Source organism: Triplophysa dalaica, chromosome 1 (genome assembly GCF_015846415.1).
Source record: "Triplophysa dalaica isolate WHDGS20190420 chromosome 1, ASM1584641v1, whole genome shotgun sequence".
Classification (NCBI taxonomy): domain Eukaryota; kingdom Metazoa; phylum Chordata; class Actinopteri; order Cypriniformes; family Nemacheilidae; genus Triplophysa; species Triplophysa dalaica.
Window position 1 is genome coordinate 4,402,857 of NC_079542.1, and position 22,067 is coordinate 4,424,923.

Consider the following 22,067-nt stretch of genomic DNA (forward strand, 5'->3'; position numbering starts at 1 on the left):
GAACAAAGGATCCTTTCTATCTAAAAGCGAATGTTTTGTTTCAGAATGTCTGCATTAACCGTCCTAAGCATTGAATCTATTGATCTATTTGATTTTAAAATAATTTATTAACATTTAAAAATCATTTTTTTTATAGAAAGTCAAAATCTTGGTTTTAGATTGTTGTATCTTGGCAAATGTGAGCACGGTTTGTGATGTTGTTAGGAGCTTTTTATCGGGTATAAACCTTGTATCTCCATATTTCATTTTTTATTTTTTCATTCATATTTGTCACTAGGATTTGCACATACTTCTTCAATGAACAGTATGAAAAACAGCTTGTCAACATTTACATCATTGTTTAACTATTTGAAAAATGAAGTGTTTCCAATTCCTAAAAAGTTGCGGTTTAGGAGCTGCAAGGTTTCCACCCGACAGCAACGTTTTCCAATAGAGGAGAAAACGTTTTCAGCGATTACCAAAATGTCAAAAGTCTGAATTTGCACAAAGAAATGCTCTTTGTAAATCTTCTCTCTGTTGTGTTGTTCTGTCAGGTTTATCAGAGGAGCGTGGTTTCCGTGCAGCAGATCATGTGGTGCTGGAACTCAGAGAAGAACCGTGAAGTGTCAGATGCTGCTGTCTTTCTCGCAGACCATCGAGGACCTGCCGGACGACGAGTGCGAGGGAGAGAAACCCCTCGAGAGTCAGCCCTGTTACCGGACCCCGTGCACTGGAGGTCGAGCGGAGGAGATAGAAATAACCCCCTCTTCAGAGAGAGAAGAACTGCATGACTGGGAATACGAGGGCTTCACTGAATGTTCAGCAACTTGTGCTGGTGGTGAGAGACTTGCGGTCTTATGAATGAGGGGCAGGAATGCCTTTGCTGTGGTATATTTTGTAAATGAGATGAGTAAAATATGAACTGCGGGATATTTTATGTCCACTAATGTTTAAAAGCTTAAGGCTGAAGTATAGTTTCCTTTTTACACGAAAGCGAGGGACAGCATACAGTGCACGTGACGCAAATTTTGTCATCCGAATAGTATGCGCGTACTGTACGTGCACCGCCGGAATTGTATTACCTCGCTTACAATGTTCACGCAGGTTGCACATATTCATCGATTCATAGTAGAAGACCCCTGTAGGCCTGGAGAGGTATTGCAATGTGTCGCAATGCGCATGCGTCAAACCCCTTGTGAGTCGAAGGACGTATACTTTGCAAAGGAGTGCGTTCTTCTGTACGCTCGTGTACACATAAAAAAAGATGTATGCCACAGGCTTTAGGGTCACTTACTCATTTTTTATTTGTATTTTATTTATTTTTTCACATTAAAGAATTATTTAAAATTCATGGAAACAACAGAATAGCACAAATCAACCGTTTTGAAGGAGTTCCTACTAATGGTATGATCTTTTAAAAGCCCAAATCCTATATAAAATTTGAAGGGAAAGTTGGCTGAAATCTTTTATTTCTCAACCTCTTTTCATTTCAAACCTGTATGTCTTTGTTTCCTCTCCAGAACATAAAAGAAGATATTTTAAAGAACGTTGGTAACCAAACAACATTGAACCCCATTGACTTCCATTTCATGACCACAAAACCACTGAGACATTCCTTGAAATATCTTCTTTTGTGTTCCATTGAAGCAAGGGCCATATACAGGGTATGAATGACATGAGGGTGAAATATTGACAGAATTTCTGTTTTTGTGTGAACTATTCCTTTAAGCATACACCTTAGATCACAAAAAACATCCAAGTGACCCTAAACTTTTGAACGTCTGTGTGACACGCAATGATAAAATCTGCACTTTTAGTTTTCTGGAAAAAGTCGATCTGCCAGTTTGTGTTTCGTATGTGGCTCGTTTCTCATGGTTGGCAATGACCCTTCATCCTCTGTATGTCACACATGATAAAAGACCGGAGTCCTGCGTAACATCACGCTAACAAACTCTTTGAAGGGGGGCACCAGTTTTCTGCCTCATTTCTGAATTTAGTGCATTGTGAAAGCCATCAAACCAGCGCTGTCATGATGGCCAGGAAGCTTTTAGAGACGTTTTTCCTCAAGAATATCCTTGATGTTAATTCGATGTAATCAGTGTGTATGGACAAACCCGATCGCTTAATGTGGATTTAATCAATAGAGACGTGTGCGTGTGTGAGCGCGTGCTCGCGTTTGTATTCCTTCACGTGTGCACGTGTGTGTGCGCACGGCTGAAACTATGGCACACACTCGTTCACATCTGCAGTCCTTCAAGATGAAAAAAAACAATGGCTGCCATATTCAGCCTCTCCGCCTGACACGGGGAGATATATTTCTGCTTGCGTGAGCCTTGTAAACGTCAAAGCTTTCTTGTTTCCAACCTTCTTAAACATCCCAGTTATCGAATATGAATTTATTGCACAACCCTTTTTCAAGTCATTTATATGCGCTTCGGTAGAGCTGTTTGGCACGTACTCCTCAAACCCCGAAGAGAATTAAGATTTTCAAGCTGTGGGTTCCGTTTTAAAGCAGTGATCTGAGTAAAAGAAGGTGTATGGTTAACATCACTCAAATAGACTTTGACGTTTTGTTCTGCGGCATAAAATACACGTAGTCGTACCTCGAATGTGACTTTTTGAAGCTTAATCGGAAGACCATAGTGTTACACACAAAGGTCACGGGATTGATGTCCCAGTAACACACATGCTCATTAAATATTTCGTATTTGATTCGTTTTGTAATACTAACTACTTAGAAGAGCATAACGTGAAAATATCTTCCCGTTTTGTTAACCGCAGGTCTTATTTTACTCATAAATCAAAAGCTGCTTTTCTAAAATCCCATTTGAAATTCCCGTGGGAACCCGTACAGCATTAGCCTTCGGGGTTGACCTACAAATTGATGTTATGACTGAGTCGATTCATCATTAGCCCTCGCTCGCTGTCCTACGCTTATTAAGAGACCCCTCTATATTTCTGTTTTGGTTAAACATTCAGTCCAAAACCCTTTCTGAGATCCGTATCACGTTCGCGAAAATTACACACGTTATGTGCTCCTGCCATGTTTGTAAAACCTGAAATGATTATCCAGTCACACGGATTCAACGTTTTAGATGGCCTGGAGTATGGTTGGAGGTAAATTTGTTATAGGTGTCGCTAACATCTGCACTTCTGAATAGTAACAACTTGCTTTTTATTCTTTGGTAAGTCTGAGTCATGTTATCTCTACTCCCCTTGAAAGTCGACATCACGTCTGGTCCTCTGTAAAATCTTTTGTATTGAAGTCAGTCATCTGGACCGGTCAAAGGTCACAAATTTGTCCGAATGTGCAACAGGAACCAGAAATTTGTGACGTCTGGGTTCTTGATGTATTGAGTGTACCGGATCTGTCTGGTTACTGTCTGCTAATACAGAGGAGACATGCGCTGCGTCTGAAATGGCATACTATGACAGTACTTACTGATTCATGACTCATACTCATTTTTGCCGTTTATATAGAATGGAAGTAGGCGATTTCGGATGGACGGATTGTACATATCCGCACAAGATGCTGTTTACTAAAAGTGACAATTACTGCTTAAAGGGACAGTTCACAAAAAAAAATGCTGTCATCATTTACTCACCTTTGAGTTGTTCCACATCTGTAAACATTTCTTTGTTCTGATGAACACAGAGAAAGATATTTGAAGAATGTTTGTAAACAAACAGTTTTTGTTCACCATTGACTACCACTGTAGGGAAAACGACAATGGGAGTCAAAATTGCCCCTGAACTGTTTGCTTTCCTACATTCTTCAAAATATCTTCTTTTGTGTTCAACAGAACAAGGAAATATATAAAGCAAGTTTTCATTGTATGGCAGTCAATGGTGGCCAAGATCTGTTTGGTTACTAGCATTCTTCCAAATATCTTTCTCTGTGTTCATTAGAACAAAGAAATTGATACAGAGTTTCGAAAATAGTGGTTAAATAAATGAAGACATAATTTTCACTTTTGGGTGAAGTATTCCTTTCAGAAAGCTTTGTCTTTGTCTTATGAGATGTGGTGGATTGTAGTTTCCAGAGCTGAAATCCCTGATCCACACTAATTCATATTTCCTTGGCTTTCCTTTCAGGAATGCAGGAGGCCGTCGTGATTTGTCTCAATAAACAGACCAGAGAGGCGGTGGATGAGAAGATGTGTGTTAGCACACGCAGACCCCCGCAGCTCCTGCAGAGCTGCAACACTGAACCCTGTCCTCCCAGGTGACTCACATCACTTACTCAACGTTACGTCAACGTTTTGGATAAAGAAGCGTCTTCATTTTCAGTTTTATTTACAGCACGAAATGTATTTCACTTGCCTAATGGGGTTTAGTCTAAACTGAGAGTTAAAGGGACGGTTCACACAAAATAAAAATTCTGTCTTCATTTATTTAACAACTATTTTCGAAACTTTTGTGAGACACAAAAGAGATTTTTTGAGAAATGTGTCAGTGGTTTTGTGTCCATACAACAGAAGTCAATGGGGGTGGAAATGGTTCCAAACGTTCTTCAAAAAATGTCTTTGGTGTTCTGAAGAAGAACATGCATGTGTGGAGAGCAACTTGAGAGGAACTGACTAAAAAATAATCGATGGTTACTGTATAAGAAAAATGGTTGCAAAAAGCAAAATAAGGCCTGAAGGACGTCATTTCCAGATGCCATTTGGTTTATGATTTTCTTTTTTATATAGGCTCTTATAGGCTCAAGCACTGCTGAGGCCACTTTATTTGCCAAATTGACAGAAGATAAGCCGAAAGCTGTTCGCAGCTCCAGTGAGAAATGTGATGTCAAAAAGCCCCATATTTAGTTTATTCTGTGGAAATAAATGAAGATGCCAAGGTCGAGAAATGAAGGTCAGATGCTACTAGATTTGGATTTCATCCCCACTGCATTAAAAAACAAACCTGTTCATTCTCCAAACAAATACTCACTCCTCACGGAGCAGAGCCGGAAACTCACCTGTCAAACACGTTCGCTGGATCCACCGCTCACTCCGCCATTCTAAATAACCCTCTGCAGTGATTCATGGAACGTTCACACTGTCGGTCGCATGCGTGTCCGAGAGGCCTTCTGTGAATGTAAAGAAAACAGTCGAACAGTGTTTGCTTACCGCAGAATACCATTTGATGGGATATAATTTTTTACGAGTTGGAATACCTTCGTGTAGAATTCACAGTTTTGCCACCGAAAGATTTACGAGGCATTGAAGGTCCCGGTGTTAAAATATCCAAACCATTTCCAGAATGTGAAGTAATAATTGCAGTGGTCCGACGTTGGAAAATTTGCACCTTCCCATCGCGTCACAGGCGTAAAAACGCAGCGGAGTTCTGTCTTTCCACCGCCAGTTTTTTCAAGTGTTTCGTTTATTTTCAAGCACAACAAACTTTATGTTCGCCCTGTTTCCCTTGGCCGCCATCGGCCCTCTGCTGGGACGTAATATCCCCTCGTATTTTTGGTTCTTTTCCCTTAGAAGGAGACTCTGTAGTTTTCCTTCGTGTCTAAAGTGTCATTTCACTGGGGGAGACCCAGACCGACTGCCAAGCGGTGGGGTCTTCCAGCTGAGCTTTTACTGAGCAGGTGGTCCCGGAGGTTTAGACACACCGGCCAACAGCAGCGCAGTGTTTAAATGGTGGCAGAAGGCACAAACAATCATTTATATTATTTATTACATCATTTGTTTGTATTATTTAGAATAAGATGTATTTATACATTTTTCTACCTAGATTTTCTTATTATATTATATGAGGGACCATTCCAAAACCTGTGCCTCTGAATTAAACCATATGACATTTTCCTAATGTCTGTTTCTTTATCTCTGTTTCTCCAGGTGGGAAACGGAGGCTTGGAGTTTCTGCTCGGCCACATGTGGAGTCGGTCTCCAGACACGTGCCGTGACCTGTGTGTTGAGAACTGGAGCACACGGTAACCACACAGAGAAAGTTAAAGACGAGAACTGTCGACAGCCCAAACCCAGCTCATTTCAAGCCTGCAATCGCTTCGACTGTCCGCCCACATGGGATGTGCAGGAATGGAGTCAGGTGAGATGCTATCCATCTTTCTGTAAGAATAAAACACAGAATAAAGTTTGTCAGCAGATGGAAATCTGTTCATGTTCTTTGAACCCACTTATCCCATTAATAAAAGTTGAGATTGTTTTCCCTCCAACCGGCTTTATTTTTGCACATAATTTGGATTTGTGTAAATTTGATGTGAAATGTTTGAGTTCATATTGAGATCTTCATTGATATCGACTTTTGATTGTAGACTTGACTGAAACTTTGAGATTTCATTTTTTTTATTTTTGAGGTGTAATATTGTCACTTAAAGGGACAGTTCACCCCAAAAATGTAATTCTGTCATCATTTTCTCACACTTAAGTTGTAGATGAACACAGATAAAGATATTTGGAAGAACGCTTGTTACCAAACAGTTATTGACCACCATTGACTACCATAGTTGTCAAAGGTAGTCAAAATTGCACCAGAAATGTTTGCTGTCCTACATTCTTCAAAATATCTTATTTTATAAGAGAACAAAGACGTTTATAAAGTATTTTTCCTACTATAGTAGTCAATGGGGGCCAAGAACTGTTTGGTTATAAGCATTCTTCCAAATATCTTTATCTGTGTTCATCAGAACAAACAAATCAATACAGACTTGGAACAACTCGAGGCCGAACAAATGACAGATTTTAATTTATGTTTTAACCAGTGCCGGCCCTCTCTATAAGCGAACTAAGTGGCTGCTTAGGGCCTCGCCACCACTAGGGGGCCCCCAAGAGCACATGAAATTACAGCTTTTTGTGATATATTCACAAAACACCTCCATTTTCTCACATAGGGCTGTACCAACTATTTTTTCTGTTTTGAGTGTAAAATTACACTAAATACACAAAATAAAAAAAGAATAAATCATCCTCAAGGCTTGTGTGGCTTTAAAAGAGGGTTATAGGCTGTGGTTAAAGTAAAATCAAAATTATTTTTAAAATGAAATCTTTCAGCAATAAAATGGTCTGTGCTCAAAATTTAAAGGGACAGTTCACCTAAAATTGGAAATAATGACATATCAAATTTTTTGACAATCACAATACATGTAATGCAAGGTTAATGTGTTCTTGTTTTATGACATCCCCAAAGACATCTAAAACTAATATAATTGGGTGTGTTAGGTTTAAATTATGCGTGCAAATAATCAAACACAGATAATAGTTATCTGTATTTGGGCACAGGGGGACCCCCAAATAATATTCTGCCTTGGGCCCCGTAAAGGCTAGGGCCAGCCCTGGTCTTAACTGTTCTTTTAGGCAAAAGTTTCCATCTTCTCTCCTTTTAATCTAATTGATGTCACAAGAAACATTTGAGATTTTAAGGACGTCTAATCTGTCATGTTTCTTTCTTTGATATGTTTGTCTGCAGTGTACTCGTAGCTGTGGCGGTGGCATTCAAAAAAGAGAGATCATCTGTAAGCAGCGCATGGCGGACGGAAGTCTTCTTGAATTACCCGAAACGTTTTGCCCCACATCGGGTATACCCTCCGTTCAGCCCTGCGGCACAGTGGACTGCCCCGCTCAATGGATCTCCACAAACTGGAGTCAGGTCAGACACGTGTTCTCACTTATAAACACAGTTTCTCTCCTGTGTATATCTCAACAATCTTTCTGTGATTACCGCTCATTTTTTACTGTCTGCAGCGTTTTATTGTTTGTTAGTGTACTCTGTCACACTTTAATCTCTCCACAAGGCTGTTGTTGAAAAATTTGTTCTGGCTTCAGGCTGACCTTACAAGTGAGGTTAAGTAACATCAATAAAAAGCTTTCGCCTGTCTAAACACATCATATTTTTCTCTCCCACGGTTTTCTATCGCACTTTACTGACAGCACGTCATTACTGAGGAGCATTACACTATATCTCACCAGCACCTGTGGTGTTTTTCTCATCTCGTGTGTTGACATGGAGTCACATTGCCTCCCTGCTGCCTCCTTCGTATTAGACTTTCAGAAGAGATCTCAACACTGAGCGAAGATTTGTCAAGTCTGCGATCAAAAAAGTGGATGGTCGAAGATCTCGATATGAACTCAAACATTAAAACTTACCCAAATCTACATTCAACAATCATTTTACACTTCCATACTCTTCGTGGATTTGAAGAATTGAAACATCAAAGATATACTTAAATAAAACACAACAGAGACCTCCAACAAATCTCCTGAGCTATAAAAGAGCAACATCTGAGCATTTTATTTATTAATAATACTTATCGGTTCTGTGTTCTTGCTAGTGTTCTGCTACTTGTGGTGAAGGTACCCAGAGGTTGTTGGTGGTGTGTAAAGTGCTTGGAGAAAGAGGACAGTACAAAACGATGATTCCTGATGCCTGTGTCGCGGTTCCCAAACCACCAACGGTCCGATCTTGCTTCCTCCAACCATGTGAAAGTAAGACACAATAGCCTTTATTCTAACTATACATTTTTTTACATTCCATTTGGAGTGTCTAGGTATGTTAAGAAATGCAACCTAAGATAAAGTTGTTATTACCAAATACCAAATGTAAAAGGGGGTTCAATGAAACAGACACAAATATCACTTATCCGTGTATTTTTATAGTTTTTATAGTTTTGTGGGTTAAACAAAATAACTACCAATGGAAAATTTACACCATTACAAGTAAAAGAACTAAAAGAACGCAAGTGAGTGGATGAAAATGAGCGATGCTAAAGGTGAGGTGATGATGATGGACGTGACTGCTGCCAAATCACAAGCCCTGAGAAATTCTGAATCGAGACAACCAAAGAAAAAGACAGAAACACAACTCAGTTTGTGACAATTTTAAAATCGAAAAAATCAACATTCGATTTTTGAAAACAAGTATAGCGTTAAAGGTTGCTGACATGTTTCTGTGTTAAAGGGACATAACACCCGAAAACAAAACTTCTGTCATAATTTATTCACCCTCATCTCATTGAAAACCTGTATAGGACTATTTGATCTGTGAAACCATGCGGTTAAAGTCAATGAAGGCCAATGTTGTTTGGTTCTCTAAAATATCTTCTTTTGTGTTCTGCAGAAGAAAGAAAGTCAAACAGGTTTGACTCGAGGGTCAGTACAATAATAAAATATTTTTTGTCTGAACTATGCCTTTAAACGGATTTGTACGTCCGAAATCATTCATTTGACATACACGTTACAAGCCAAGAAACGCTCGGCACGGCACATACTTGCACAGTTCGTTCGGTTTTAAGAGTAAGGGAGTACATGACATGAAATGGGAAGAGACGCATACAAAGTGTTGTGGGATTGAATACTGAAGTAATTTGAGGACAGCATGCAGAGCGATAGACTGTATGAAATCTGTACCAAATGGGTTTTGCTTGAAGAAGCTTGAAACTCCTCCAGCATGGTTCCTCACCTCTCTTTGGTAGCACGTTTGGGATTTCAGTCCTTCATGTACCATATGATGTTGTTTATTTCAGAGATTTTCAAGCCAGTAGCTGTGAAACCAGATCCCACCATCTTGGCTCAACGCAAGGTGTACATACAGTGGAGAAAAGGCAAGAAGCTACACTTCGTGGTGGGCGGTTTTGCCTACTTATTGCCTTGGACGTCCATGGTGCTTCGCTGCCCCACCCGGCATTTCCCCAAGGGTCACGTCCGCTGGCTAAAAGATGGTAAACCTTTGGAAGTCACACCTCATCTGTCGGTATCTCACGTGGGTTATGTCAAAATTCAACAGCTCCGTGCTTCCGATGCGGGGACGTACACATGCGTGGCCGGCCGAGCTCAGGAGAACTTTGTCTTGAAGCTTATTGGCAGCAAGCAGAAGCTCTCCGTGCCAGAAACAGATGTATGGACCACAGATGGATTAAAAACCTCACCAAAGGTTCAACAGACCTCATCTGCATCAGAGGTCAAAGCTAAAGAGTTGTCGTCCTTTGACCGTTACGATGATATCGTCCAACATTTACTATACGTAAAGGAACTGTCGCTCGAGGACGTGACCTCAAAGGAATTACTGGATTTTGTTGAAAAGAACAGCTCTAACCTGGAGGAAGATGCAGTTTTGGATTCTTCAAGTCCTCGGTTGTTAGTCACAGATGTGTTGAGGTTTGATGAGATCAGACGCAATTTTTCTGGAGACGTCCAGGGATTACGGAAAGATGAGCTGATCGCTCAGATGCTTGACGAATTTACGAAAAGCCACCGTGAGAATAATGAATCCACACAAGAAAATCCGGCGCACTCCCAGAAAAACAAACACAGACAGTCTTCTAACACCAGCAGGCAATGGAGAGGACAACTCCAAAGCCCGGTTATTTTGCAGAAGTCCTCCAGAGACCAAATTAGGAACCCGAATGAAATCGTGGAGCATGTTGGAGGTCTTATTTTGGTGGCCGGACAGACTAGGAAAGTGGAAATCAAATGCCAAGCGCAGGGTAGCCCTGAACCCGTGATCTCGTGGTCGAAGGATGGGAAGGTGCTGAGAAACAACAGCAGGTAAGGCAGAACGTTGGTTTTGGGAATAATGTGGTTAAAGTGATGTCCCTGTTGAAAAAAAGCATATTTTGCAGGTTTTGAAGCATGGAAGCTGGTTTGTGCTGGTTTAAGCTGGTCATGTGCTGGTTTAAGATGGTCCTGAGCTGGTTTAAGCTGGTCATGTGCTGGTCTAAGATGGTCCTAAACCAGCACATGACCAACTTAAACCAACACAGACCAGTTACTATGCTTCAAAACCTACCTAACCAGCATATGCAAGTTTTTTCAGCAGGGGTATCAGTGGTGTTGTTGTCTGTGTCATGGCAGAGTTGGACTAATGTCAGACGGGTCCCTGCAAATTCAAGCTCCCGGTGAGACAGATGCTGGACTCTACACTTGCATCGCTGCTAACAGTCTGGGCTCCGCCTCTTTGTCATCTCACCTGCAAACTACAGGTACGGACTACTAGAGACAGTCGACATGCTCTTTTTTCCGAATCCGTGGTTGGTGTTGTATAAGAAGACATTAAGAGTGCTTATAAACACAACTAGGCCTCACTTGTATGTTTACAAACAGAAGTATTAGTATCAGCGATAATTGGGTATCGTGCAAAAATGATTGTTTTCTGGGTCACTTCAGATCGAGGGTGTGTAAATAAGGACTACATGATGACATATTGTTTCATTTTGGGGCAGAGTATTTTTTGTAAAGGGATCGTTCACCCAAAATGAAAATTCTGTCATCATTTACTCGTCCTCTTATCATTTAAGACCTGTATGATTTTTGTTGTTCTGCAGAACACAGAGAACATTTACATGCATTGACTTGCATTAGTTTTGTGTCAATACAAAAGAAGTCAAAGGGGAGCAGCAGTTCTTGGTTAACAACATTCTTCAAAATATCTTTTTTGTGTTTTGCAGAGGAAAGTCTTACAGGTTTAAAATGACACGAGGGTGAATCAATTATGACAGAATTTGTCTTTTTTGGGTGTACTATTCCTTTCATACGTTTATTTACATATATGTGGTATATTTTCTGGCTTCTTTGCCTTTATTAAGACTACAGGGAAGAGATTACAGGAATTTAAGTGGGAGAGAGATAAGTTTAACTTCAATAAGTTTTATGGGATATACGTTTTACATTTACAAAAAAAGCTTCTTATGTTTTTTCACAAACTTGCAGTTATGTTTTTTCTTTTTTTCTTTTAAATGTATGATTGGCTTGATAAACACAAATATAATCGTGCAAACATGTTATTTCATTTCTCAACGGAAATAGCATGTTATGTTTTGGAAATGAATGACTTGGATTGAATAATGAAGAAAATGCAGCCGAAAGCTCAGAAAGTTAAAAAAAGATTCTCAAGAAGCTGCTGGATAAAATGACAAGAGAACATTTCTGCAAACTCTACACCAAGAGTGAATACACATTTTAAAACGTGACACTTGCTTTTACTTTTTTTATGTCAAAACCTACTGTGTTATTCTATGGTCCTGAACGGCAGTGTAAACATCTTTGTTTAAACTGATGTTGTGATTCACTTGTCTCATAGGCAGTAGATGTGTGAGCGAGACTGGTGAAGGGTCGGACCATTCCGCATGCTCCAACAAGACCAATCTGCACAACTTTTGCAATGGACAACAGTGCCCCCACAGGTACAAGTGTGTTACTGCAAGGGTTTGCTCTTTAATCCAGCACTGGGCAATTCCATAGAAAAAGCATTCATATAAGCATATGCACACAATAATTCCTAAAACTTTTCTAAAACCAATTCAGGTCTAGTTTCTTGAACAAAAGCACAATGAAAGAGATCACAACAATAAAGATCAATGATGCTTTTCTTGTCCAGAATTGTTACCTTCCTCTGAAAAACGAATTACCAGATTTAAATCATCACCATTGTATTGTGCGTGTGAAACCCCATCTAGCAATTCTGATATGAATGAGCTTAACACCTTCTTCAAAATCTTTAAGAAACTTCAATGATATTTTTCTTTTCTGTCTTTTATCTTTTTTCTCCATCATGCACACAGGTGGCAGGTGTCCACCTGGTCATCGTGCTCTGTAAATTGTGGAGGTGGGATTCAGAGTCGCACTGTGACCTGTCACGGAGCTCCCGAGGGCTCGGTGCCTTGTACTGGGAAGAAGCCGGCAGTTACCAGACAGTGTAACCTTCAACCCTGTGTTGGCTGGGCAACCACTCAATGGGGACCCGTATGTATCTGAACACTCACATCAGTCCTTCTTTATAATCACGATTCAGGAATACACTCTATATCCTTGAGCAACACTTTATGGGAGGTTTTAGGATTTATCAGATTGTAGATGGCATGGTTGTGAAGCTGCACGTGTGTGACTTTACCAATTGAAGGTAATTTCACCTCTTAAAGAAGTCGTTTTCATTAAAGAAACTCATAAGCTTCAATGTCAGTTTTATAAAACTCACATAAACATGGCCTGATCTACAACTTTGCTTGCTATGAGGGTTGCCAGATCTTCCTGAAAGATATCGTTGTTCTGCTGAACACAAAGGAAGATATTTGGAAGAATGTCAGTAACCAAACAGATCTCATCCCCCATTGACTCCCATGGTATTTATTTTCCTTACTATGGCAGTAAATGAGGGTGGGATCTGTTTGGTTACTGGCTTTCTTCCAAATATCTTCCTTTGTGTTTAGCAGAACAAAGAACCGTATACATGTTTGGAACAACCTGTGGGTGAATAAATGATGACAGAATTTTCATTTTTAGGTGAACTGTCCCATTAATGTTTCTATCACTTTTGCCAAATCTTTGTAACAGAACCATCCCAGAGGCCTACAAAAACTAGCCCAGGGACCACAAGCCCGAACACCAAAACTCAATGCAATGCATGATACACACAATACACACATTTCTTATTGTAAATCTCTATATAGACGGTTTCATCTTAACAACATAAACAAACGTTACTTTTGTGAGCCCTACTGAACTTCCGGTACACATTCACAAGCAAGACATTTTAAGTAAGCTTTCCTGTTGCTCCGAATCGTAACTTGTCCCTTCAGTATTTTGAATTTAGACTGCAATACCAAGCGCAACCGCTAGATGTCAATGTATTTGGTTTGTTTAAATGCGACCGAGTTACAGGACACATTCAACAAATTGTTTTTAATAAAATAAACATACAACAAAATAAAAAAAAAAGTTTATTTAATACAATTCTTAGTTATATGTATTAAAGTAATAATATAAAATGAATATTAACATACTGCGATGGGTTGGCACTCCATCCAGGGTGTATCCTACCTTGATGCCCGATGACTCCTGAGATAGGCACAGGCTCCCCGTGACCCGAGGTAGTTCGGATAAGCGGTAGAAAATGGAATGGAATATTAACATAAATGAAATAAAATCTAAATATTTATATTATTAGACACTAGCCAAACACAAACCGATTGTTAACTTGGGGTCAGGTGCGTAGAAAAACATGGACCTGGCAACCCTGGTCTCTATTTAAAGCTGTAATCTTATAATTTTTACCTCTCTCTTTTTGAAACATCAAATTGCAGGTTACATTGTTTTCCTCTTTATGTGTGTTGAAAAACAATGGACATTTCCCACAAAATTATGCCCGGCAGCTCAAATTTTAAATCATTATTATAAGTTTACCATTGTGAATTGGAGTCAAGTAACGAGAGCGTATTCAACACATTCATTGTTTTTGCAGTTGTATGTCTCTTTCCAAATGAGAGGTTTTATCAATAATTACTGATTTGTATTTTTTATCAGTGCCAAGGTCACTGTGTTGGATCACGTCAAGCTCTTCAATACAGAAACGTGTTTTGTCAAGACAAGAACAGCACGAGAGTGGCACATCAGATGTGCAGCGGTCAGTCGAGGTAACCACTTTGTGACCCCAGATTGCAAGTTTTGTAAAAAATGAAAAACATTAGTGGACAAGAGAGATCGGTCGGGGTTTGGTTCTTATCAGATCTGTCCTCCTCAGGCCTCCATCACAGCGTAACTGCACAACTGAGGCGTGTGCTCTTCACTGGCGCATCGGACCCTGGACTCAATGCACCGCCACTTGTGGTCGTCACGGATTCCAGTCGCGTCACGTCACTTGCGTTCACCGGCGGAGCGGGAAGCCGGCTCGCGAGTTCCACTGTGCTTGGAAGCCTCGACCGCCCAGCTGGCAGCGATGCAACATCGTGTCCTGTGGAAGAGGTGAGTGCCAAAAAAAGAAAGGCAAGTAACGAAAATGATCGTATGAGTATTGTATGAGTTGTGAGATTCTTCTTTTTGTAATAATAGGTGAATGTCGGGACAGCACCAGATACTGTGAGAAGGTTCGACAGCTTGAGCTTTGCCCACTGCCCCAGTTTAAATCACGCTGCTGTCAATCATGCAGAGACACTTGAGACCTCAATGCGAAGGACGGAGAGATTTGAAGGATACGATGAGACCACCTGAGCGTTCTTCCAAGTAACCCAACACGGGCCCTTGAGGACGGGGTTTGTGCTGGGTTAGGGCCACTGGGATCGGTGAATTCCAGACATCAGCTCCGATAAGCAGTCCTGTAAAGAAGACACATAGGAGCACAAATATTTGATGTTAATAACAGACCATGACCTATTTTGACTTCAGTGAAGGCTTTGAACTACAAGTTGTTTTTTTACATGTTGGCTATTTCTTATAGTCTGCAGATATGTGAGTTGTGTTAGTATTCACTGGATGATGAAGACTCCCTCCAAGACACTGTCAGATCATGGATTAGAAACTGGAGTTTGTGCATTTTGAATTCTTCAACCACACCACTAGGCAGGAAGAAGTAAAAAGAAGATACTTTGAGAAATGTCTCAGTGGTTTTGTGTTCTTACAGTGGAAGTCAATGGGGGCCATTGTTGTTTGGTTAGCAACATTCTTCAAAATATCTTCTTTTGTGTTCTGCAGAAGAAAGTAACTCATACAGGTTTGGAATGACATGAGGGTGAGTTAATGATGAAAGAATTTTTATTTTTGGTGATCTGTCTCTTTAAATTCATAGTGTTCCTTTGCAGTACAAATAAAATATGCTGAATGCGCCAAGCCCACATTAGTAGCAAATGACTGCTTTCAAAAAATAACAATGAGCTCATGAAGATATTCTGTGCGGATGAACCCATCAATGTTTACAGACACAGTTCCAGAGGTTAAAGGGAGGTTTTGTAAATACAGACATGACAGCATCTAAAGAAGACACGGCAACTCTCTGAAGACACGGCAACTGGTTTTGTCTTCTGTTACGTGTATACCTGTGTATTATATTTGTTGCAAATTTGTCACATTGCCCTGTAGTTATAAGATTTCACTGGAGAGAAAAATGGAAAACAGTTTTGCACTTGATATTTTCCAGGTCCATGGTAAAAAGGAGGCTTGGTTAACATTCTCAGACCATTGGTTTCTGTCTTTGGTAATGTGTCAATGAACTTTTAACCACTGTCAGATGTGCATGGTTTTGTATATACTCTCTTAAATGATTTTTTCTCAAAAGCGACCATTTTATCATTTTTAACAATGGGAAATGCTTGGACATGATTAAGTGCTGTCACTTATTCAACACAACCCCTGTAAGTACTTATGTATTTAAGCAAATATAAAAATAGGTCTTGAAAATATGATTGTATGTTTTTTTGGAGGTTTTATTCTTTAAATTGTATTTTATTTTAAAACAGTGATGAGCTGTCTTCAGTTAGTATTTATTAATTTCTGTAAGTGCAATTTTTTTCTGCAAATGAAAACAATCCAGATTTCGGTTTCTATGAACATTAGGTTTGTTTCTGTTATACTGTAAAAGAATCAATGCATGCAGTAGTGTTCATATCTAACGCTCTGGTTTGCATCTTTAAATGAATAAACTGGAATACATTCCACACATCTAGTTGTGCATCGTTAATGTAATTCACATTATAAAAGGCTTGATTGTCATTCATTTTCTGATTATACATTTTCTGTCATCCAAATAAACATTGGACCAAAGCACTACTAAATTAATTTTCATTGTAAATGGTTTTGATAAACAAATCCCTGTGCATAAAATTTATGAAATGTTTAGAGCACAGAATATAAACTGCTGAAAACGTTTACACAATCACTTCATCATTTTCCTCACAAAATGTTAACAAACTTTATAAAGGCTGTCATCCTTCATAACAATTAGCCATGGTTTTATTATTATAATATTATTATTTTATCGAATATGGTTATGGAAGACTTTGTAGACATTCTTTTACAAAAAATGTAGGTGTAAATGTTTCCTAGACTTGGCTTAAACCTAGTCCCAGACTAAAAAGCATGTTTGAGGTGTCTAAAAAAAGGCCTTACAAGAAATCTTAAAAAATGAATTTACATTTTAAGATATGTTTTCAAAGTACTTAAATGCCCTTTAACATATGCCTTGATCTAATCCCTGTTCGAAAAATCATCTCTAGATGTGTGTGTGTGTGCGTGCGTGTGTGTGTGTAGCCCATATATTTACACAAATAGGCTCGGTTTCACAGACACGGTTTAGCTTAAGCCAGGTCTATCCCTCAGTTGAATTTAGATATTTATGTCGCTTTTATAAAAATGCCTTAGAAGAATACATTATTTGTGTAAATCTTGAGATAAAAAATAATAATATATTTCAATATATTTCTGGGCAAGTTTTATTCAGTTAAAACATGTCACACATTCATTTTAGTCTGGGACTAGCTTTAAGTCTTGTCTGAATTTAATTTATTAAAGACAAGAACAAATAATGTTTGTGACAGTAAGTAAATGTACTCACTCTTGTTACTGAACGAAACTTAATTACATATTGCAACAAAATAAAACATTTACAATTAATTTACTCCATCAAACTACAACCACGAAAAATGTTAACCCTGAACTCTGTTTTCTTCTTCTCTTGTTTCGTTTATTGGCGGTAGACAATTTATGGTGCATTGGCGCCACCAGCTGGACTGGAGTGTGAAGCATTAATGGGAAAATCAACACAAACCAAAATAAGAAAAATGAAATACATTATAAAAATAAAGAATTGGTGATTCTGTCGTCCAAAACCGTGATCTTGAGATATCTAAATATATATTTCTGTATTCCTGTCTGTCCTGAGGCAGTGCTTAACATATTTGAAAATGTATTGAACCCTGGTTTTCAAACAGTGACCTAAGGTTAGTTTAATTATGGTATTTGTAGTAAAACTATAGATAACAAATGGTAATCGATCTGCAAAAATAGAATGACTACACAATCCTTAAATATGTATTAACAAATCAAAATAAATTATATTTGATAAATTGAGGTAGATAAAAGTACGCCCTCTTTAAATTTCCCGGCGCGCGTTGACGTCATCTTTGTGCGACCCGCTATTGTGGAACTTGTGCGTTTGGACATCGCATTTATGAATTTGCTGCGAATAATCATAAAACAAACACATTGTACGTCAAATGTGTGCTTGACTAACACCTATGAAGATTTATGCGTATAAATCTGTTTAGTTCGCGTAGAAGCTTATCGTAATAACTAAAAAGCGAATGCCAGGTAGTGTTTCCATGGTAATGTAAAGCGAGTATTTCAACGTAGTATAAATACTTAATCTGTTTTCTAAGCGCAACACTTTTGTTTAATTGTCATGTAAGAGGCAAGAAACATCTTACAGTGAAAAGTCGACGGTAAGTTAAAAACGTTTTGCGGTGATTTAGTCACTCGACTCGGTAAGCTGTCTTAGCTTAGGAAATTTAACCATGGGTTAACTACACTAACTATTGTTTACCTATAACTGTTTGTTGTATTCACACATTTGCTATGATAACTACAGCCAAGACCCGGAATATATAGTAAAATCCACCAAAACATGATTACCAAAATTGTATTATACTAAAATCATGTTATTAATGGGTATGCTGTATGAGTAACTTAAATAACCAAATACAAATCATACCAGCATCTTGTGATTTTTTACAGGCCTAAGAATATGATTGACACAGAGAAGATTCCTACAGGAGGGGATGGCGCATCTTCAATTTTGTCTGAGAAGAAACGAGAGAATGAGAATGAGAAGAAGAAGAAGAGGTCTCGAGTGAAACAGCTGCTGGCTGATATTAAGAAGCAGGTGGAATTCTGGTTTGGTGATGTGAATCTTCACAAGGACAGGTTCATGAAGAATCTCATTGAACAGTCTAGAGATGGATGTATGTTCTCTTACCTGACCTGGTTCGCATGTTTGCTGCTTACACAGTATAATACTCATATTTCTTTAATAATTTGTATCCCGTTTTCCTTTGCAGATACTGACATATCGGTGTTGACATCATTCAACCGAATGAAGAAGTTGACCACCGATATCAAATTAATCGCAAGGGCTCTTAAAAATTCGTCGTTAATTGAGGTGTGATTTGCTTCAATTTCCTTTTTTGACCTTGTGATATGATTTTTTTCTAGTTTATAGACTTGTAATTCTGATGACTCTTGTATCCTTAGGTAAATCTGCAGGGGACGCGCTTGAGACGAAAGTATCCGCTCGGTGAGAGTCCGAAAGATGTGGACAGCCGTACAGTTTATGTGGTAATGTATTGAAGAATAATTTCACATGATCGCATCTTTTCTATGTGTGTGTTTTCTGTATGTTGTGAATATCCTCTATCATAATGTTTTGAAATGGTTGTGTTTCAGGAGCTCTTGCCGAAGACCGTCACACATCTATGGGTAGAGCGAGTATTCAGCAAGTGTGGAAAAGTGGTGTATGTTAGCATCCCCAGGTTCAAGTCCTCGGGAAGTCACAAAGGTTTTGGATTCGTAGAGTTTGAAACGGAAGAACAGGCACAGAAAGCCATAGAGGTAACTTGGAATATCAACTACAGAAAGTAGGGAGAAAATGATATACGTTTTGTTGCATTAATATATAATAATGTGAGCTGAATAAAATAAGCATATTAGAGACCTGTGATAAATCAGTTAAGTGCGTATTGACCATCTTGTGTTTTAGTGAAAAGTGTGTTCCCCAACTTGTGTTTTTTTCTTGAAATGATAGATGCTGAACAATCCACCAGAAGATGCGTCAAAGAAGCCAGGCATTTTCCCTAAGACCTGTAAGAAGAAGGTTATTCCCTTCGATGCTGTCCAGGATACACAAGGTGACGTTTATGTGATGTTTAAACACCCCTTTTATTTATTCTAAAAGATTTCCACCAAAAAAAAATATTCAAGTCTCAACTTGGCATGCTACCTCTCCGTATTCTTCTGTATCTTCTACTTTTAGATGAGGAAGACGATGGGAAGAAAAAGAAGAAAAAAAGAACTCGAAGCGAACTTAAAACCATCGCTGTGGAAGACATGGTGGTAGATAAGGTGAAGGACAAAGATGGAGCCACAGATGCAGAGGTCACCAAAGAACCAAAGAAACAATCAGCAGAGGAATCGAAACCAGAAACCGAGACAAGAACAGCCAAGAAAGCGGAGAAGAAAAGACGACGATCCCACAGTGCTGAAGCTTCAGCTGGAGACGGTCAGGATGAGATGCCGTCCAAAATGAGGAAGGTAGAAGAGGAGGACAACATGGAGGCAAGGGAGATGAAAGGTAGAAATGTAGATAAGTCTGGTCACACAGAAAATCAGTTCACACTAATAAATCAATAAATTGAGTTGTGGTTGTTCATATTCCTCGATAGATTTATCATCAGAGGGCAAGAATGAAGAACAGTTGAGCTCTGATAAGAAAGATGATTCTGTTCTTAAGGCCAAAAGGAAGAGAAAGAAGAAGCACAAGGAGAGATTGAAAATGGGCGAGGAGGTGATCCCGCTCAGAGTGCTCTCAAAGTAAAAACAGTTGTTTTCGAAGAAGCCTTATCTTAAATATCCCTAAAATATATTTGTGAATCAGTTGTTTCCTGAATCATGAGTTGTTTCCATTGTTCTGTCAGGAGCGAGTGGGTAAACCTAAAGGAGGAATATCTGACGCTGCAGAAGCGCTGCATGGCTCACCTGAAGAAATCTGTTGCTCAGATCAATCAGACTCCAAATGAGTGTTTAAGGAAAATGACTAAAGAGGATGACAAGGAAATTTGTAAGTAAACTAGTAAGCTAACTTTTATGGGGGGAAATATTTGTTTTATTTACGTATCGTTTATTTGATTTTTCCCTGAAGCTTGTAAGGAGGTGGCTAAGAAAGAGCCCCTTTCTGGCCCTGAATTTGTGAGCGGAGTCATTGTTAAAATTAGCAGTCATCAACCTCTGCCAAGCAAGAAGATCATTAAGGTACAGTGTCGAAACCAAAAGCTTTGAAAAACATGAATCTAGTTGAAAACACAATGTGCTTTAATGGAATATTGTTTTTGTTCTTTTATATTAGGATTCATTGTCTGAGGTATCAACTGTGGTCTATGTGGATATTCTTGATGGAGATGCAGAGGGTCACCTACGTTTCATGTGCCCTGAAGATGCACAGGCGATCATCACGGCTCGATCAGAACTGCAGAAAAAATACAGCTGGAGTCTTGATCTTCTCTCAGGTTATATTGACATATTTTCTTTCATATAGCTCTGTAAAGTGTTAGTTAGACCTGCATTGTAGTATTGATGAATAACGGAGCTGTTTTTATAATATAAAGGTGACCATGAGCAGAGGTACTGGCAGAAGATTTTGGTCGACCGACAAGCCAAGCTGAACAGACCCAGAGAAAAGAAGCGTGGGACAGAAAAGGTAAATTAACCGTTCCCTTTTAACAGAATAAAGACTTCCACTGTTTGAGATGAGTTTTAATGAAGCTAAAATATTGTTTGATCTACAATAATAATTCTCTCATTGCTTTTAATAGCTCATTTCTAAAGCGGAGAAAATCATCATCGCGCGCGCCAAGGAAGCAAGCAAGCACACCCGCTTCGATGATTAAAAGTCAATAATTTTTAAAACTAATTGTTTATCAGACCTGTTATTTAATTCATCATTTGTTTTGTACATTGCTAAGATGTTTGGCTTATCCACTGCTAATTTTATTATACCTTGATTAGTTTAGCTGATTTTTCAGAAATTGAGGTGTAATGTATTTCTTTAGTTTTGTGTGAGGTATATTTTTTTGTCTACAGATCTAGTTTGGTGTCTGAAATGACATATTAAAAGAATGTATATAAAACTTTGCTTTCTATTGTTAGTCAAGGGTACCAGCCAGGATATAAGGACACATGGAAACTGTATCTGTTGTTATGTTTGCATCTTGGCCCTTTATAGCGTTTTTAAATAAAATTTGTTTCTAAAAGCATTGGTACTTTCTTCTACCACACAGTCTCATACACATACAACACTCTTTGGTTGAAAAATAAGTTTAAGTGCAGTTCATTTGACCTTGATGGACCGACTTCTTTATAGAATTGGGCTTGACATTTTCACTGCTGTTTCCTATATTTTAAAATGTATGTTATATGGAAGTGTTGCGGTATATAGGTGAGGTCATTGAAACATGCTGCGGAAATCAGATGATTTTTTTATTCAAACATTGACCTGTAGCTCTAATCATTACACCACAAAGCAAACATTTACATAACACATTACAACATACTGAAAACTCATTAAAATGAGACCACACACATTTTAATCCCCTCAAACAAAATAAGGGGTAC

General features: G+C 38.8%; 2 protein-coding genes across 3 annotated transcripts in view; both read left to right on the plus strand.

The window, feature by feature from the left end:
- The window catches only part of LOC130418925 (ADAMTS-like protein 1), a 121,458-nt gene extending 105,136 nt beyond the window's left edge, over positions 1-16,322 (plus strand). For both annotated transcript variants that reach the window (XM_056745142.1, XM_056745149.1), the window contains 12 exons: positions 534-817; positions 4,075-4,204; positions 5,811-6,021; positions 7,399-7,578; positions 8,261-8,414; positions 9,452-10,472; positions 10,779-10,906; positions 12,004-12,106; positions 12,485-12,665; positions 14,223-14,332; positions 14,440-14,660; positions 14,748-16,322. In XM_056745142.1, the coding sequence (XP_056601120.1) occupies positions 534-817; positions 4,075-4,204; positions 5,811-6,021; positions 7,399-7,578; positions 8,261-8,414; positions 9,452-10,472; positions 10,779-10,906; positions 12,004-12,106; positions 12,485-12,665; positions 14,223-14,332; positions 14,440-14,660; positions 14,748-14,854 (2,830 nt within the window). In that variant the 3' untranslated portion in view covers positions 14,855-16,322. The remainder of the gene's footprint in view (positions 1-533; positions 818-4,074; positions 4,205-5,810; positions 6,022-7,398; positions 7,579-8,260; positions 8,415-9,451; positions 10,473-10,778; positions 10,907-12,003; positions 12,107-12,484; positions 12,666-14,222; positions 14,333-14,439; positions 14,661-14,747) is intronic.
- A 1,486-nt stretch (positions 16,323-17,808) lies between these two features.
- Positions 17,809-21,700, plus strand: larp7 (La ribonucleoprotein 7, transcriptional regulator). Its single transcript, XM_056745160.1, has 13 exons — positions 17,809-18,127; positions 18,420-18,646; positions 18,743-18,843; positions 18,936-19,019; positions 19,128-19,292; positions 19,486-19,588; positions 19,714-20,031; positions 20,123-20,270; positions 20,375-20,517; positions 20,599-20,708; positions 20,803-20,962; positions 21,062-21,153; positions 21,269-21,700. The coding sequence occupies exons 2-13, from the start codon at positions 18,430-18,432 to the stop codon at positions 21,341-21,343; spliced, it is 1,716 nt and encodes a 571-aa protein (XP_056601138.1). The 5' UTR covers positions 17,809-18,127; positions 18,420-18,429; the 3' UTR covers positions 21,344-21,700.
- The last annotated feature ends 367 nt before the right edge of the window (positions 21,701-22,067 follow it).